Source organism: Micromonas commoda, chromosome 2 (assembly GCF_000090985.2).
Source record: "Micromonas commoda chromosome 2, complete sequence".
NCBI lineage: Eukaryota > Viridiplantae > Chlorophyta > Mamiellophyceae > Mamiellales > Mamiellaceae > Micromonas > Micromonas commoda.
Window position 1 is genome coordinate 1075691 of NC_013039.1, and position 17322 is coordinate 1093012.

At 62.4% G+C, this 17322-nt stretch overlaps 9 protein-coding genes across 9 annotated transcripts; 6 read left to right on the forward strand and 3 right to left on the reverse strand.

Moving 5' to 3' along the window:
• Positions 1–220: 220 nt before the first annotated feature.
• On the forward strand, positions 221–907 carry MICPUN_56017 (kh-domain-containing protein; the record flags this gene model as incomplete). Its single annotated transcript, XM_002499601.1, has 1 exon — positions 221–907. The coding sequence occupies one exon, from the start codon at positions 221–223 to the stop codon at positions 905–907; it is 687 nt and encodes a 228-aa protein (XP_002499647.1).
• An 85-nt stretch (positions 908–992) lies between these two features.
• On the reverse strand, positions 993–2441 carry MICPUN_79129 (predicted protein; the record flags this gene model as incomplete). Its single annotated transcript, XM_002500084.1, has 1 exon — positions 993–2441. The coding sequence occupies one exon, from the start codon at positions 2439–2441 to the stop codon at positions 993–995; it is 1449 nt and encodes a 482-aa protein (XP_002500130.1).
• A 1107-nt stretch (positions 2442–3548) lies between these two features.
• On the forward strand, positions 3549–4500 carry MICPUN_107713 (hypothetical protein). The gene has a single exon (XM_002499602.1). The coding sequence runs from the start codon at positions 3572–3574 to the stop codon at positions 4478–4480; it is 909 nt and encodes a 302-aa protein (XP_002499648.1). The 5' UTR covers positions 3549–3571; the 3' UTR covers positions 4481–4500.
• A 69-nt stretch (positions 4501–4569) lies between these two features.
• On the forward strand, positions 4570–8382 carry MICPUN_56014 (predicted protein; the record flags this gene model as incomplete). Its single annotated transcript, XM_002499603.1, has 1 exon — positions 4570–8382. The coding sequence occupies one exon, from the start codon at positions 4570–4572 to the stop codon at positions 8380–8382; it is 3813 nt and encodes a 1270-aa protein (XP_002499649.1).
• Positions 8383–8389: 7 nt separating this feature from the next.
• On the forward strand, positions 8390–9428 carry MICPUN_107712 (hypothetical protein). Its single transcript, XM_002499604.1, has one exon. The coding sequence runs from the start codon at positions 8485–8487 to the stop codon at positions 9388–9390; it is 906 nt and encodes a 301-aa protein (XP_002499650.1). The 5' UTR covers positions 8390–8484; the 3' UTR covers positions 9391–9428.
• On the reverse strand, positions 9409–12097 carry MICPUN_105132 (sortilin-like protein; the record flags this gene model as incomplete). The annotated part of the gene is made up of 2 exons (XM_002500085.1): positions 9409–11885; positions 11987–12097. 2 exons carry the CDS (start codon positions 12095–12097, stop codon positions 9459–9461), a joined length of 2538 nt encoding a protein of 845 aa, XP_002500131.1. The 3' UTR covers positions 9409–9458.
• A 172-nt stretch (positions 12098–12269) lies between these two features.
• MICPUN_56011 (predicted protein) lies at positions 12270–12835 on the forward strand (the record flags this gene model as incomplete). The annotated part of the gene is made up of 2 exons (XM_002499605.1): positions 12270–12320; positions 12485–12835. 2 exons carry the CDS (start codon positions 12270–12272, stop codon positions 12833–12835), a joined length of 402 nt encoding a protein of 133 aa, XP_002499651.1.
• Positions 12836–13398: 563 nt separating this feature from the next.
• On the reverse strand, positions 13399–15602 carry AE_3 (anion exchanger family; the record flags this gene model as incomplete). Its single annotated transcript, XM_002500086.1, has 2 exons — positions 13399–14958; positions 15330–15602. The coding sequence occupies 2 exons, from the start codon at positions 15600–15602 to the stop codon at positions 13525–13527; spliced, it is 1707 nt and encodes a 568-aa protein (XP_002500132.1). The 3' UTR covers positions 13399–13524.
• Positions 15603–16142: 540 nt separating this feature from the next.
• Positions 16143–17311, forward strand: MICPUN_107711 (hypothetical protein). Its single transcript, XM_002499606.1, has one exon. The coding sequence runs from the start codon at positions 16150–16152 to the stop codon at positions 17230–17232; it is 1083 nt and encodes a 360-aa protein (XP_002499652.1). The 5' UTR covers positions 16143–16149; the 3' UTR covers positions 17233–17311.
• Positions 17312–17322: the final 11 nt, after the last annotated feature.

Below are 17322 nucleotides of genomic sequence, written 5' to 3' on the forward strand. Positions count from 1 at the left end.
CGTGGGCCTGAGAAAGTCGGCGCTGGATTTATTTTCTCAGGCGGCGGCGGCGACCGAGCGACACTTCGCACTGCAGCGCACGCCGCTCGAGACCTCGAGCGAACCGCGCGCGAACGTCGAAAAAACAGGTGGAAGGACCCGGACGAGCTCGAGTCTCGCCCGCAACGCACGCCCCGCGAGCACAAAGGGGGAGTTATAGGGAGTCGGCGCATTCGTCACAATGCCGAAGGTAACGAAGCGCACGGAGGGGAAGGGGGACGCCATGGTGAACACGGAGACCGGGGAGGAGACTGAGATGGCCGACGACCCGCTTCGGCCGGTGTTCGCCCCGCTCGGGGTGCAGGAGATGAGCGGGAAGAAGTGCGAGTACCGCAAGGTGAACGTACCCCAACACAGGTTCACGCCGCTGAAGGAGCACTGGATGGCGCTGTACGAGCCCGTGACGAAGCAGATGAAGATCGACATGCGCATGAACCTCAAGACGAAGAAGGTGGAGCTCAAGACCACGCAGGCGACGGAGGATGAGGGCGCGCTGCAGAAGAGCGCCGACTTCGTCCAGGCCTTCCTCCTAGGCTTTGAAGTTCAGGACGCCGTTGCGCTCCTCCGCCTCGACGACCTCTACCTCGAGTGCTTCGAGATCAAGGACGTGAAGCAGACGCTTAAGGGCGAACACATGAGCCGAGGTATCGGTCGTCTGGCGGGTAAGAGCGGTAAGACCAAGTTCACCATCGAGAACGCCACGAGGACGCGCATCGTCATAGCGGATCAGCACATTCGCATCCTTGGTTCATTCCAGAACATCAAGATCGCAAGGGACGCGCTGTGCAACCTCATCCTCGGATCGCCGCCGGGCAAGGTGTACTCAAGGCTCAGGTCCATCACAGCCAGGCTCTCGGAGCGGTTCTGATGCTCGTGTACTCTGTAGACCTCACACTTAGCTGCTGAAAAAAGAATCGCATTCCATCAAATCGTTCCTACGCTGGTGTGCGGCTCTAACGCTCTTCCTGACTGCTCCGCGCCCGTTTCCTCATGGGTGTGAGCTGCAGCTCCTGCTTGTACATCCGCCTCTGGTAGTTCTCGAACGCCTTGGCTGCTGCTTCGACGTACATCGGGTCCTTGCTCTTGCTGAAGACCCGCACCTTGCGCTCGATGAATGAGTTGGGCAGCAGCAAACTGACCTTGCTCTTGTCGATGTGAAAGCTGTGGGTGTCCCCGTAGTCCTGGAAGAACTTGACACTGTCCACCGGGTTCTTGCTTTTCATCGAGTAGTCAATCTTCACGTTCTGTATGATGATATCGTCCGGCCTGAGACCCCCCGGGATGTTGTTATCGCCCTGGCACGAAGTTATGTCAACCTCCGTGACAGGTTTGAAACCGATGATATCCTCTTCCGGAACCGCAAAGTCGTTCACGTACTGGTACAGCTCCCTCCTCCGAATCTTCCTCACCAGGTCCCGACCCTTCTGCAGCTTTGACTCCTTGCTCCACTCGATTCGCTTCAGGATGGTGTCGTCGAGGCGGATGAACTCGTTCACGTCCCAGATCGACTTGCTAATCTCGGAGTCCCACGCCACATCCGCCTCGACGAGCGCGTCCACGATCATGTACTCGATCGCCTTGGCCTTCTTGTGAGTGTACACCTTCTGGTGCATGTTGGCCCTCGTGTGAAACAGGTCGTACACGTTGTAAACCTCGGAAGCCTTGAAGCAGATCTGATCGTCGATGACCTTCATGAAGCTCATCAGCCGCCCAACGTCCACGTTGCCCTTGACGCCGGTGCTGTGCTGGTCCCGCAGCAGATACTCGAACTTGTCCACGTCGATCGAGTTCCGCTTGTTCGCAACGATGTCCCACAGGAATTTGGTACCGGGCGTGGCGCTCTCGACGTTGGAGCTGGTGATGAGGTCGCAGACCCTGTCGATGACACCCTTGTCCAAATCCATGCCGTTGTCATCCACCATCCACCGAAACATGTCGGCTCCCATCGCCTCGTGGTTCCACGGGGGCTCGTCCCCGGCGTGCCACCCGGCGACGCGCCTGGGGAGAAACTCGTTGTCAAACACGTGGGAGAAGGGCCCGTGACCCAGGTCGTGGCACAGACCCGCGAGTTGCACGGCGACGCGATCCGCGCCCGTCAACGCGTCCCTGACGTCGCTCGCCGCCCGCGTCCTGAGCGCGTCGAACATGTTCGTGGCGAGGTGCGCCGTCCCGAGCGAGTGCTCGAACCTGTTGTGCGACGCCCCGGGGAACACGTAGTAAGACGTCCCCAGCTGCTTGAGCTCGCGCAGGCGCTGCACCTGCGGGGTGTCAATCGCGTCGACGACGATGCCGGGGAAATACATGTGCCCGTGCACCGGATCGTTTATGACCTTACCCCGTCGTTGCGTCGTCCACCCCCTGCTCGGGTTCTGCTCGTCGTCCGCAGCCTCCGCGGGAAACATCGGCTGCTGGTGCTGCAGCTGGGACATGGTCACGAATTGGTCCATGTCCTCGTCGAGGTCATCGGCGTCGCGCCTCTGATGCCACGACGCCCTCTTGATGTCGCGTCCGCCTCCCCCGCGGCCGCCCCGGTGCGCCCGAGCGCCATCGTGCGCGCCGTTCACGGGAGGCGTGTTCATGCCGTCGTGGGGCATATCGTCGTCGTCGGTGGCCAAGCCATCGTCCAGCACCGGGTTTTTGTCTTCGAGGGACATGGCGTTCACGTTGCTCATCTTCGAGTGGGAGCTCTCGGACATGCACTCGACGTACTCCTTCTTGTGCATCTTGAGGTGACTCAGGAGGTTGGTGGTCCCCATCTTTGAGCCCTGCCACGTGAGCAGCCTCCCGCACGGCCTCGTCACGCCGTCTTCTCCGGTCACCTCGCAGATGCACTCCACGTTCTTGCCCTCCTTGCTCGCGGGGGCGAAGCGCTTGAGATACTTCCACACGTTCGACGGCTTGGCGCCCTTCTTGTAGTCCGGCGGGTCGAGATACTCCCTCGCGGTTGCCTCGCCGCCCTCCACCGGGTTCATCGCCTCGTCCGCCATCGTCGCGAGGCGGCGAGTTCTGCGGGTGAACGTTGTTGGATTTCAACTTGCTCCAGTCGGCTTATCGGATGAGTCAAGGTTTGCCCCAACGGTCGTATGAGAATCAGTCAGAATTGGGAAATACACGCGGTAAACGCATATAGAGTTCATGCACCAATATAAAGAGCCGTGGAAAGTTCGCTCGATTCGCCTATTTCGTGCGCGACTGTAACGTGCGCGGACCGAAATATCCCGTTTTGGGCGCGGAGCAACACACGGTTGTTTACTCAGACCTCTCCCTCGCCGCCATGCTGCAGGTGGAGGTCCCAGTCGACGAGCGGCGCGGGTTCCGCGCCGTCGACACCTCCATCGCTGATGCATCCGCGGCGGGCGAGGACCCGGGCGACCCGCTCGTCGGCACCCCCGAGCACGAGCGGAGGCTCGTCAGGTCCGATTCCGCCAAGGTACCGATAGAATTGGAGGATGCGCTCCGGCTGCAGAGCCTGGGCCGGCTGATGCACCGGCTGCGTCACAGGGACGTCGCGAACTCCCCGCAGCGACGGGCGATGGTGGAGCAGTACCGGCGGGAGACGGTCATGGGAACCGGGGTCGCCGAGCGCAAGGTGCTGGGCATGGCGTCCAAGGAGAAGATCGACGACATCATCGCGAGCGGAGGGTACTACGAGGAGGCCTTCGGGCGAGACTCGAAGCACTTCCCGGCGACGGGCCTGCGGCGAACGGCGGCGTACGGCAAGGTAGGTGCGATGGGTCTCGGCGCGAAGGACAGGGCCAACGGCATCGGCCTGGACTACACCGAGGGCGCGCTCGCGTTCAAGGCCAAGGACCACAGGCCAATCAAATCGAGTTTGGGCGTCGACGCGAAGACGACGCCGGCGGAGCACTCGCGCCTGTGCCAACTCGTCGCCCCCGAGGCGCCGTCGCTGCCCACGGACCGCGGCTGGTCCATCATGGGAAGGAGGACGGGGGGCGGGAACATGATGGGCGGGAACCCTAATAAGTCATCCGCGTTCGACGGCGAGGACACCGCGATGAACGCGGCGCTCCCGGCGCCGGCGCCAATGGACAAATCGCCAAAGGGGATGCGACCCGGGGATAGGCGCGACTCCGCGTACCTCCGCTCGGAGAACGCGACGCCGAACGGTCGTGACGGCACGAAAGCGTTTGACACGGCGTCACCCCACCAACGCGGGACCCACGAAGGGAGCGGCGGGCCCGGACGAAGGGATGGCGGACGAAGAGGAGAAGGAGCTAAAGCGGGTGACGGGACGGAGGACTCAACGTCGGTGCTCGCGACGCTGTACGGCGCCGGCGACGCGGTGCGGCAACTGAGTTTGGCGGAGCGCAAGGCGCTGTTCGAGGTTGGGGTACACGAGCACGTGTCCGCGCTGACGGAGCTGCTGTTCCCGGAGGAGGACGGCGTGAGCCCGCGGGTCAACATAGACGTATCCGTGTAACCAGTCCGGCGGCTTTGTCGAAACGATCACGAGTTGTCAAGTTGTCAAATCAAATCATCACCGAATATCGCCAGTCGTTGGACGCGCCGATGCCCGCGACACGCGCCTCGTCGCGGGGAACTTCCCGGGCGGGCGCCGCCCTGGAAAAGGCGCTGGACGACAGGCTCGCCGACGCCGCGCTTCGATGGGGGTCGTGCTGCGATAAGGGCGCGTGGCGGGACCACGTAGCTGAGCACGGAGACACTGCCAGGCAGCTCGAGATCATGGCCGAGCGGGCCGTGGAGGTGGTGTCCAGGAAAGGACACCCCGCGCGGGGCGGACCCGCGAGGGCGAGGTTAAAGAGCGCGTTGGCCAATTCCCAGTCCGCGCAGGCGACCGCCTGCCTCGTGGGATCGTCCAATAAGGCTGCCGCCTCCGTCGCGTGCCACTCGCTAAATCGTATCACCGCCCTCTTGAGCGCATCGGAGAATAGCACGATACTGAGGGCGTGCGCTTCGGATCTCATCGTACCCCTGATATGGAAGGCGTGCAAGGACTACCGCGATGATACCAAGGCGGCACTCGCGGCGGCCACGGCGCTCTGGCGCCTCCTGGGCACACCCGCGTTCTCCCAACCCACCCCGCCCACGACAGTCGTAACAACGAAAACCGCGGCGGAGAGGGAGACCTTCGAGCTCGTCGCCAAGACCCTGGACGCGACGACAGCGAACGACGTCACCTTCGGCTCCTCCGGCCACGTGGCGATGTTTCCCGAACTTCTCAGGAGCATGGTGTGCGATCGTTTGATCAACAACGCGAAGCGGGGAGATCGCAAGGGGGCGTCCAACGCCCCGCTAGCCATCGTCGCCGCGGCGTTGGCGCCCCACTCGCGGCTGTGGATAGAAGCGTTCAAGGATACCAGACGTCATTTGCACACCTGCCAGAAATTCGCGCAGCGGCTCATGGAAGTCGCGACGATTGATGAGGGCGCGATGACGACCCTCGGCTCGGAGGCGGCGCTCGAAGCTGCGGCGATGCTCACGCGCGATGTGCCCGTCTTCCGTGAACAGCTGATCGATTCTCGTAACAATATCGACGCGGCCCTTGGGGCGCACCTTTGCGGAAACAGGGAAAGGCCGGCTGAAGTCGCCGCGCTCCATCTACTGACGGCGATGGCGACGACGTTATCGCCACAGGTGCTTGAATCGTCTACGTCTGACTCCGACCCCGACTCTTCATTACGCGTGCGTTACATGTACGACTCCGACTCCGACTCTGACGTGGAGAGGATTCCCTTGATCAGCTTCGAGTGGTCGGCGATTTTTAAAGCCGTGGTGAAGCGTGCCGATGAGTTCCCGTCGGTGATCCAATCGAGGCTTGAAAACAAGTCCGACGAGGCGAAGGAGGCTGTGCCCGCCGCGGCGATCACCGTCGTCGCCGAGCTTTTGACCGTCGCACCCTGGAAATTGGGGGAGCAAGAGTCAGGTTTATTAAAATCTTTTGGATGGGGCGAAGCGTTGATGGGATTGAACATCGATAAGACACTCGAGGCGTGCTTGATGACACTCTCAAAAGGTGTGCAGAACGCCACAGGTAGCGGCAGGGCAATGAGCAGCGTGTTCAGGCGAGGAGAAGCAGTCACGGCGTCGGTGATTGATTGTATCCGCGCGACTGAACGACTGGTGATGCATCTAAAGGCCGACATGTTTGATGAGATCCGAAGTCGGGATTCAAGATTTGGGAATCGAAAGCCACCCTTGCGATCGCCTAATAAATTGCACTGGGATGAGTTGCTGGAATATGCCATGAACATACTCATGATCGCTGGACCGAAATACACCGGGGTTGTCAAAGTTGTTGACGGTATTGACGGTATTGTTGACTACATTAACATCTCTGCTCTTCCCGGTCCGCCTTACGTTGGTCCAGATTGGCAGCGTGTCGTGGATCAGTTTGGCGAGTTTGACGAGGATGGCCCCGTGGGTAATAATATATTTCAGGACCCAGAATTGATCGCGACAGCTGGAAAAGGACTTGGCGATTGGATGGCTGAAAGTATGGCGACGGCGGCGGGGAATTTGCTCTGCACCGCGTTTTTCAAGGACATTTCGTGGTTGAGCTCTGAGACACCAACATCAGGCTTGATCGATTGGAATGGTCGCCTGTTTGGCGGAACGAACATGGAACGTGGTTTGCACTATGCGCTATCCATGGACTGGCCGTGGGGGTATCTCAAGCGAGAGAGACTCCGGCAGGACGCGTTTCTTGAATTTAAGCTGGTTAACATTCCGGCAGCGCTTCTTGCCACTCTCGTCAGTCCGTTCATCTTGAACGAGGAATTCAATGGCAAGGATTTTATACCCCAGCTGCATGATGAAAAGCTGTTGCATGCAGAACAGATCTTGAATTTCACGATTCCTCAGATGGTGAAAACAAGGATGAATAAATTGCCGGACACTGAAGTTGACTGTATCGCAGCGAACGACAAAGACATCGACGCACCGCTGATTCCATGGTCTCTGTACGGGTCGGAACTCATGGTTGCGACGCTTCGTACCTTCGTGATGCTGTTCAGCGTGTATCGAGAAGCTCCCAAGGTCAATGATCCTGTGAAGACTCGATCTCTCAGAGAAGCCCTTGATATGTTGGCATCAGAAGACGGAGGTCTTGGCGACGAGGGCAGATGTTGGGCCATCAAGGCGTTGAATATACACGTCAACAGGTACGGTGAGAAGGATATCGCGCCCGTCACTGACACGGAATACGTTAAAGGTCCGAGGTCTCGCATCGCCGACGCACTTTTCGCAGCGCTCCCTGAACCTTTCCGGCAAGCCGGCGGCGGGGACAACCTGAGCTTCGACCTTGACGCCGCGATGACGTCCTCGCCCGTCGCTCCCCCGGACGTGTGCTTCTGCCTGGCCGACGGCTGGAGGCAGTGCGCGCACTCGGTGATTCTCTCGGCGAGGTGCCCCGTGCTCAAGCGGAAAATTGAGGATGCGATTCCGGACGAGCGCGATTCCACCGGCGTCCGCGCGATCAAGATGGGCGCGCAGGTGACCGTCGAGGGTTTCCGCCGCGCGCTGGCGTGGATATACTCCTCGCGGGTCACCGGACCGGTCCCCAAGGAGCTCGTGAGCAAGCTAGAACTGCCCGAGCTTCGAGCGCGAGCGTTTCCGGGAATTGGATGCGTCGCGAGCTCGCTCGTCGACGACTTGGAACCCATGATGAAGAAAGCTCCATGGACCACGGACCTCAAGATCTGTGCCAGTGCCAGTGACGACGATGGGTCCGACGCACCACCCGCGTGGGTCGGAGCGCACAGGGTGATGTTATGCGCCAGGTCGGAGTACTGCCGAGCGGCGCTGTCGGTGCGGCACGGTTTCGTCGAATCCGGGGAGCGGAGGGCGACGCTCACCCTCCCCGTCACCACTGCACAGGCGCTCGACATGCTTCTGCGTGTGGTGTACCTCGGTGAGATCCCAGCGGTGCCCGAACCGGTTCCCCAGGGCGTGGAGGACAAGGGTCACAAGGGTCACAAGGGCGCGGAGGACAAGGGTTGGGCCCACGCTTTGGTCGAGCTCGGATCGTGCCTCGAGTACATTGGCCTGCCGGAGGAGGCTGCGCGGTGCACCCCGCGGCTGAAACGCGCGCTCGCGGACTGGGACGTCTCGGGGGAGCCAGGCGGTACGGGAGATGAGGCGAGGATGCGATCGGTGTCGGCGGATGGCGCGATCAAGGCGCTCGCCGCCGCCGCCGAGCTGCGGCGATGGGACGACGTGGACGCGCTCGCCGGGACGCTCTCCGGGGCGTACGCGGAGGTCAGCGGCAAGGCGGAGTTCGAGGCTTTACACCCGGAACTGAAGGAGGCGATGCGACGGGCGCACGTGGACGCGCGTCACGCGGGTGTGGTTTATAGAGGGTGATGGGAGTAGCAGTAGCGCGTTGTTGATTATTTCATCAGAGATCGGGAAATTTGAGCTGATGATGAGTGACCGCTCGGCGCATTGGGCCATCACGCGCGAGAGATGGTGGCGGCGAGGCGTCTGGCGTCGTTCGCCGCGCGTAGGGCGTTCGCGTCCGCCCCTAGGGTCCCCGGACCGGGCACGCCCCCTCCCCCCGGCGGCTTCAAGCAGCCCCCGGTCCCGGAGAGCCTGCGTGGCGTCCAGAGGATCATCGCGGTCGCGTCGGGCAAGGGCGGCGTCGGCAAGTCCACGACCGCGGTGAACCTCGCGTGCGCCACCGCGCGCGCGCTGAATCTGCGCGTGGGTTTACTGGACGCCGATGTCTTCGGTCCGTCGGTGCCCATCCTGATGAACCTGGCGGAAGCGGGGATGCCCGCGATCGACGAGCGGAAGCGGATGCTCCCGCTGGAGAACTACGGCGTGAAGTGCATGTCGATGGGGTTCCTCATCCCGGAGGAACGGGCGGCGGTGTGGCGCGGGCCGATGGTGATGGGCGCGCTGGGGAAGATGGTGAGGGACACCGCGTGGGCGCCCCTGGACGTGCTCTTCGTGGACATGCCACCGGGCACGGGCGACGCGCAGATCAGCATCTCTCAGCAGATCCCCCTCACCGGGGCGGTCATAGTTTCAACCCCGCAGGAAATCGCCCTCGCGGACGTGCGCAGGGGGGTGAACATGTACACGAAGGTCGCCGCGCCCATCCTCGGGTTCGTGGAGAACATGGCGCACTTCGTGGACGCCGACGGGCGAAAGGTTTACGTCTTCGGCCAAGGCGGCGTGAGGAGAACGGCGGAGGAGCACGGGGTGGAGCTGCTCGGGGAGGTGCCGCTCGACCCGAGCATAGGGACGAGCTCGGACGCGGGACGACCCGTCGCGGTGTCTGCGCCGGACGGAGGCGCGGGGAGACTGTACGAGGCGATGGCGCGGCGGCTCATCGAGAAGACAGCGCCCTTCCCGGAGCCGTCGTAGCCAAACGAGATTGCCGTTGGGGAAAAAATAGATTTTTTTGACATCACGCGAGCGAGCGGCGGGATCAATCACAGTTCGTCCGCGTCGAAATCTCCGAGGGGCTCGAAGTACCCCGCGGGCGCCGCCGTCCTCCTCCCCATGAGCTCGTTGATCTTGTCCCAGGCGCCGTTGACGCACTGCTTCACCTCCATGGGAACGTACTGACCGAGGTCGTACTGGTTGTAAGCCCAGTAGCCGACGCCGCCGAAGACGACGATGAAGAACATCCACAGGAAAAAGGCGAGGACCCCGTGCCCCCCGCGTCGGCCCTTGCCGTCGTCCCCGCCGTCCACGCGGTACTTGTCGCGGCCCAGCGCGCCGGACTCGTCGACGCAAGAGCTTCCCGCGATGATTCGCATGTTCGTCGCGGAAATCTCTCGGCCCTCCATCGCGGGGCATTCCCTGACGAAATCGATCGTCTTCATGCGCTCGCACATGCCGAGCGGGTTCGGCCTCTCCCAGCCGAACTCGCACTCCGTGTCGTATTGCTCGCTGCACTCGCACGCCTTCGTTTCCGGCTCCGGCCTCACGTAATCCTGCCTGTTGAGGCAGAGGCTGGTCGGGTCGCGCATGCGACGGGTGAACGTGGCGTTTCTTCCTAGGATGCACTTGTCCGGGTTGGGCGAGGTGGCCGCCCACTGCTCGTAGTCCTTCGTCGGCTCGCACCTCGGCGGCGCCCAGGCGTACGTCGGCTTGCCCGTCGAATCCACCTGCATGAGGTTGTTAAAGTCAATCGTGTACATGACGCCGTCGGGGTCGCCATCCGCGGTGCCGTCGTCGATGGACCCGCGGATGATGAACACGTCGCCTTTGCCGTGGGGATCGGCTCGGATGTTGTGTATGGAGATCCTCTGCGAGAGCTTGAGTTCCTCCCAGCACCGGCCGAGGTCGCGGCTGAACTGGACGACGTCGGTGGGACCGAGCGAGGACATCTTGCCGATGACGATGAGGCCGCCGTTGTTGCCAAACTCGTAGATGTGCGGTCCCTTGACGATCTCCTCCCAGGTGAGGCCCGCGTCGCGGGAGAGATAGGTGTTCACCGAGGTGGGGTCGAAGGCTAGGGACTTGCCGACGTTACCGGTGGCGAGAATCACCCCCGGCGCGCTCTCGTGCGTGTACACCGAGCCCAGTCGGGTCTTCCAGGTGCCGCGCATCCAGTGCGTCTCCCCGTGGAGGTGAAGCTCGCACGAGTCAGGTCCGTCCTGGCAGTTGATCCTCTTGCCGTCGGCGCCCAGCAGCGGAGGTCGTATGCCCTGCCAGACGCCGCCCGCGTTGTACGTGATGCGGGTCTTGACGGCGTCCATGGTCATGGCGTGCCCGACAACCTGGTTGGCGAGATAGACGCCGGGGATGGCCGCGACGTTGGTGAAATCTGCGGACCCGCCGATGCGAACGTTATCGCGCATGTTGAGCGAGAAGAACTGCATGTGCACGTCCGCGCTGTACAGGTTGCCGAGGAACCCGACGTTTCTCGCGGCGGACACCTCGGTGTGATCCACGGAGAGAAAGTCGGGCCCCGGCGCCTCTTTGTTCCAGTCGTAAACGGTGTAGCCGCGCTGCCCGAGCGAGGAAGGTACGCACGCCTGCGTGAACGTCTTGCCGGCGTCGGTGCTGATCTGGAGAACAATATCGGTGTTCTCCTCCATCGCCGCGCGCGCTTCGTCGTCGGTGGTGGCGTGGTACACGAGGCAATCGCGAAGCTGCGCCACGTACACGTCGCCGTTCAAAACCTCAAAGGAGTTACCGCACATCACCATGCGCTGGTGCGCCGTCTTGAACAGGTCGGTGGTGTACACGAAGTGGACGTTGTAGTCCCACGAGTCGTAGTACCCGTTCTTCATGTCCTCCTCGGTCTCGTAAACCGTGGCCATGATCCCGGGCATGCCGTCGTCCATGTCGCCCGGAACCGGCGGCGCGAAATCAAAATCAACGAATCCCCACACTCGATCGCCCGCCGTCTCGGTGAGGTTCTGCCAGGTTTTGCCGAAGTCGGCCGAGTACATCAGGTCGAGGGCGAGGAACTCGGACTCGGGTTCGAGGTCGCGCTCCACGAGCACCAGGACGTGATCGGGGAGCTTCGGGTGCATCTTGAAGAAGGTGTAGGCAAAGGCGACGCCGTTGCCGGGATCGGCGAAGCAGTTGTTGGGGTCGACGCCCACGACGCCGCAAGGCTGGATCCAGGTGTTGCCGAGGTCTCTAGACGCCCAGTGTTCGCCGTCGAAGCCCTGGACGATCATGTTCTCGTGGGACTCGTCCTCGCCGGAGGTGATTAGAGCGAGGACCTTGTCGGAGGACTTCGAACCGTCCTTGGTCATGAGATCCGGCGTCTCGTCGTACCACGAAGCGCCGCTGTTCTTGCTCGAGTAGAGCTTCCCGCCCTCGGTCGTGGCGAAGAGCTTTGATTGTCCGCTCGTCGTGATCCACTCGAGGCTGTCCTGAACGGTGGGCATCGTCACCTGGAACGGGGAGGAAGCGGGAAGAGGATAGACGTCAGCGACGAAAGAATTTGGACAGAAAAGAACAAAAAAAAATGCTCCACGCGGTTCGGCCGACGCACCGCCGGGGTCAATGGCGCGAGGCCGACGGGCGCTGGGCACTGCGGCTGCGCGGCGACGGCGTAGATCGCCGCCGCGAGGAGAGCGACGCGCGCGGCGAGCGCGACCTTCATGATCAGCAGCTCTGGCGTCTCGATCGAGTGACTCCTCGAAAGGGCGGGAGACGCAGGACGTGGATCTTCGCGGATTGCGGTTTGGCTTTTTTTCAAAACGTCGTTCCTTCACGGGCGGTCAAAGGCACACGGAGCGGGGCGCAAAGAGGGAAGAGACGACGACGCCGGCGAGATGGCGGCCAGCGAGGAGTCCGACGCTATGAAGCAGTTCAAGGAACTTCAGGTGAACCCCCGAACCTCGCCTCCCCGCGAGTCTTTCTCGTTCACGCGCGGATCCCCGGTCCCGTCCCCGTCTCTTGATGAGCCCCTGAGATCTGTGTTTCCACATCGGCGCCGCTTCCCCGGTATCCCCCGCTGACCTCGACCCCGATCCCCCGCCCTTCACAGTCGAAATACATTGAGACCACCCAGAGGAATAAGAGGCTGAAAGACATCGTCTTGAAGAGTAAGCAGGATATCCACAGAGCTGCGCTCACGGGCACCGAGCTCTCCAACCTTCCAGAGGACATCCCGTGCTACGAGCCGGTGGGTCGATCGTTCATTCGCGAGCCCGTTGCGACGATCATGAGCAAGCTCCAGGACACCGTCAAGAAGGCGGGTGAGGAGATCGAGAAGGCGGAGGGTCAGAGTGTGCACCTGCAGAAGGTGCTCAACGAGACGGAGACGAACATCAGGGAGCTGCTTGCCGCCAACCCCGGGCTCCAAGAGGAGCTCATGAAGAATGGGTACGTGCAGTGAGTCGGGAGAGGGAGCGTCGGGTCCGAGGTCCGAGTTCGCGCGTGCTAGACGCGCGATAGGGATCGGCGTAGCCATAGGTCACGTAAATCGTCACAGTAGTTCACGCTGGTTTGCAATCTCGTCACCGGCGTCGATGTTGGTTGCTTCCAAGAACACCCTCCGAGGCAAGAACACCGAGGATGAGGCGCAGGCGGGAAGTTCCGATCGCGCATTTCTGCAATCACCACAAAGATGGGCGTTAAAAACGATGGTTTAATTTCCTCGGGTTATTTCCTCACTGAAGGCGAATTCCCATTTTTTCAAAGGTGTCCCACGTGGAATGCAATCTTTTTGCACCAAGTCTAGTCAGCGTAAAGGCACCTTTGGGAATTTCCCCGCCTTGAACATTCCCGCGATTTAACCGCTGCGCACGTATTTTCCCAGTACTAATATGATGAGCAGGCTGGGAGCTCCTGCCTACGATGAGTCCAGCGGGCGATCGGCAACCTGGGCACACCTGGGCACCCCGGTCGGTCGACCATCGCGTTGTGAACAATTCAAACGACAGGACGCGGACGACGCGATGATCATAATATGAGTGTATTGAAGTGACTTGCTAGGCTAAAGCGCCGCACACAGACTGATGGTATACGTCAACTTCAATCCCTTCCCAAAACCCGAGAGTGGCGAGAACTTGTATCGTGATACATTTAAGCCGCCTGGTAGACGTAGCCGGGGTCGGTCTCCACCTGCTCGTCGAGGGCGTTGAGCTCCTCCTGGGTGAACCAGCCAGCCTTGCCCGCCACGATGCGGACGGGGCCGAGAGCCGCGATAAGGATGGGGAAGAGCATCGCCGCGGGGGATCCCTTGATCCACCACATCACCGCGAGGCAGGCAATCTGCATGATGGTGAACTTCTTGAGGGTGGGGAGGGACACCGACTTGGTGAGGGGGGAGGAGGCGGGCATCTTGGCGGGGTCGGTGATGAGGGTCATGCCGACGCGCTCAAGGAACTCGTTGCCGCGCATGGCCGCGAGTCCGAGGTAGAAGAAGATACCGGAGAGCACGCACATGGGGATCTGGCCGAGAATGTCCTTGAGGAAGATGATGGAGGCGCCGATGAGGAGGTTGAGGACGAGGGGAGTCCAGCGGGTCTCGGTGACGCCGGTGACCTCCTCGCGGCCGGTCGCGGGGTCCTGCTTCACGTCAGTGAGGGACTTGACGTGGGTGAGGGAGTGCACGGTGGACGCACAGATCCAGGGGAGACCGCAGATGGAGGTGACCGCGGTGATGAGGGAGAGCCAGAACATGTCGAGGTGGTAAGCGCCGGGCTTCTTGAGACCCTTGGAGGCGTTCACGAGACGGGTGGTGATGTTCTGGTCCATGTACAGGAGGATCGCGCACGCGGGGGCAGGCGCGAGAGCCGCGAGCTTCACCCAGTTGGGCACAGCCATGATGTCGGTCACCCAGGGGCGCGCGATGGAAGGCGCGAGGGAGGCGGGGAGGGACAGGGCGTCGAAGGTGAAGCCGTAGTTGCCCGCGAGCCACGCGCCGAAGAAGCAGCCGATGGCGATGGCGAAGGTGGGCGCGAAGTCACCGATGAGGTTGCGGACGCCCTCGGGGCCGTAGGGGGAACGCTTGAAGTTGGAGATGGCGATGGCGGAGCCGCAGGTGACGAGCGCGGTGAGCGCAGAGCCCATGGCCAGGGTGGAGGAGATGGAAGGGTTGAAGAACATCATGATGATCTTCTTGGCGGACTCGACGCAGAAGATGCACGCGACGAGGGCAGCGAAGGTCTCGTCGGTGAACTTGGTGAAGAAGCGGACGAGGTTGGAGGAGGAGGTGACCGCGACGATCATGAGGAGGATGGAGGTCCAGATACCGATCCACGCGTAGGTACCGAAGAAGGGGAGGCCGTACTGGGCGCAGGTGGTGTAGAGGATCGCGGTGTAGGTCACGACGGAACCGGTGGACGCGAGGATGGACATGGGCTGACCGCACAGCACCGCGTACAGGACACCACCGATGGCGGTCGCGAGGATCACCTCGGTCGCGCCGAGCATGCCGGCGGTGGCGGAGGTGAGCACGGCGCCGAAGGCGACGGCGGGCGCGAGGGCCGCGAAGAAGAGGAAGAAGACGGACGCCTACGGTGGAATATCGGGAGTTGGGGGACACCGGTCAGTCTCTGGATCGATGAAGCTATGAAGCGAGGCGGCGGGCACGGGACGGTGCTTTTGAAAAAAAAGTTCCCAGTGCGATCTAATTTTGGAGGTCGAAATCTCCTCGCGTCTCGATGACGTGGATTCGGGCGATCCAACTCGGGCGTGGGCGGGATCGAGCGCGAGCGCGCGATACGCGCGACCATCCGTCGGAACGGATCCGGGCCGCGCGTTTCGCGCGGTGCCGGGCGTTTCGCGCTTCGTTCGCTGGGGGACGGCGTCGATAGCACGGATCGCGCGGGAAAAGAAGTTTCCGTTTGGGGGCCAAGCCTGCAAAAAAAGCAGGTGACACGTACCAGGGACTTGGGGGAGATGCCCTGCTTGAAGTCGTCGATGTAGAGGGGACCGCGGGCGGCGAGGTCTTCCTTGATGCCCACGAAGGGAGCCTGGACGATGGGCTCGGGGTTGCCGCCGGCCCTGACGGTCACCGCGGCGCGGCGGGTCGCGAGCTGCACGGGCTTGCCCACGACCGGGGTACCGACGATCGCCTTGGCGGACTTGGTACCGACGACGCGGGAGCGCGCGACGGGGCGGGCGCCGAGGCCGAGGCCGAGGGTGTTCATGGTCATGGCAGTCTGCATTTTCGCGGAGTTTCTTTAGCGTTTGGGCTAAAGAAGCGCGCTGCGTGAAGTGACGATCGCGCGGCGTCCAGGGCAATTCTTGGATGCCCCTCCCCTTTACAGGGTAAAAACCTTATCTGACTGCGAAACTTCATAGGCACCCCCGGTCGATGAGGCGAGTTTCAAACCAGGAAAATTGTTCCGTTTGAATTCAAGAGTTAATGAACTGCGGCCAAGTGGAATTCGGTTACCCAGCTGGCTGACACCTGTATGGGAAATGATTGGCTGCGAGACCCACGCATATCAGCGAGAAAGAGCTCTTTCGCGCCCAAACGACTCAACGGTTCCCGGTTTAAACGTCCCCACGACCGAAATTCTCGCCGCGGCCGCTCCTTTGCGCGGTCGAGAAATTGCGGCCGACCGGAAATAAACGGCGCGTTTGTGGGAAAAGGCACGGTCGCGCGACGCAGATTGAAGCTGAGCGGTCCGGTGGCTGCGCTGCGTGCGTCGAGGCGAGTGAATAAGGACGTGGCGGTTCAGTCGGTGGAGCGCCGCGATGAGCTCCTGCGCGAGGCTCGCGACCGGCGATGCGCTCGTGCGAACGCTACGCGTCGGTCGATCGGTCCCCAAAGGCCCCCACCGCGCGGGAGGACGTCGACGGTCGACGCGGGTCCGCGCCGCTTCAGCGACGTCGTCGACGTCGGCACCGGGATCCGATGGCGGACCGTCGTCCGCGGCGTCGACCGAACGCGACGATGCACGGACCCCACCGACCGTGCGAGCTCCGCCGGGATCGCACATATACTTCGCCTACGGCAGTAACGTCAACACCAAGACGATGAGCGGCGTTCGCGGCGTCCGCCCGTCCGCGTCCTACCCCGCGGTGCTCGAGGACTACAAGCTGGTGTTCACCGTCCCCGGGCTGCCGTACGTGGAGCCCGGGTTCGCGTCGGTCACCCGCGTGAGGGACGACGACGGCCGTGGGGGTGCCGAGGGTGCCGACGAGGGTGCCGACAGGGGTGCCGACACCCCCAACCCCGGCGACCCGTCGTTGGACAGGTACGAACGCGAGGTGCACGGCGTCGCGTACGTCATCGCCGACGACGATTGGCGATTCGTGCTTCGCAGCGAGAGCGGGTACGACGTCGAGCGCGTGACGCTGCGTCGGTGCTCCGACGGCGCCGCCGTCGACGCCGTCACGTTGGTGTACCCCGCAACGGACCTCGGCACCGAACTCTTGCCCAGCGCTCGGTACCTGGGATTGCTGACGGAGGGCGCGGAGGAGTGGAACCTGGACTTGGGTTGGCGACGGTACCTTCGGGAGAGGGTGAGGGCGTACGCCCCGGAGGGTAAGGAGCTGGCGGGTGCGATCGCCGCGGCGTCCCTCGCGCCCATTGGGTTGGCAGCCGCGCCCCTGGGCCTGGCGATCGCGATGACGAGGGCGATGGATCCAATTGGTGGGACCGGTGACTCACCACCCGGTGACGCATCGGGCGACTTAGAGCGGGCGGCCGAGGCGGCGGTCGTGGACGGGTTCAGGGCGTTCCAGGGGTTCACGTGGGGGGTGCACAACGCGCTGTGGGAGCCGTTGTTCGGCTCGGGCGCGAACAACGACGGGGGGGACGGACGGCGGCGATAGACGATGGACTCGTCGGCGTCTCTCGTGATTTGATTAGACTCGTCGAGCTTTGATTTGGGAAAGAAGAGACGCGCGCGTCACGCGATCGGG

Coding starts and splice junctions, on each gene's coding strand:
- MICPUN_107713 (XM_002499602.1), top strand. CDS start 3,572: ATGGTGGAGCAGTACCGGCGGGAGACGGTCATGGGAACCGGGGTCGCC.
- MICPUN_107712 (XM_002499604.1), top strand. CDS start 8,485: ATGGTGGCGGCGAGGCGTCTGGCGTCGTTCGCCGCGCGTAGGGCGTTC.
- MICPUN_107711 (XM_002499606.1), top strand. CDS start 16,150: ATGAGCTCCTGCGCGAGGCTCGCGACCGGCGATGCGCTCGTGCGAACG.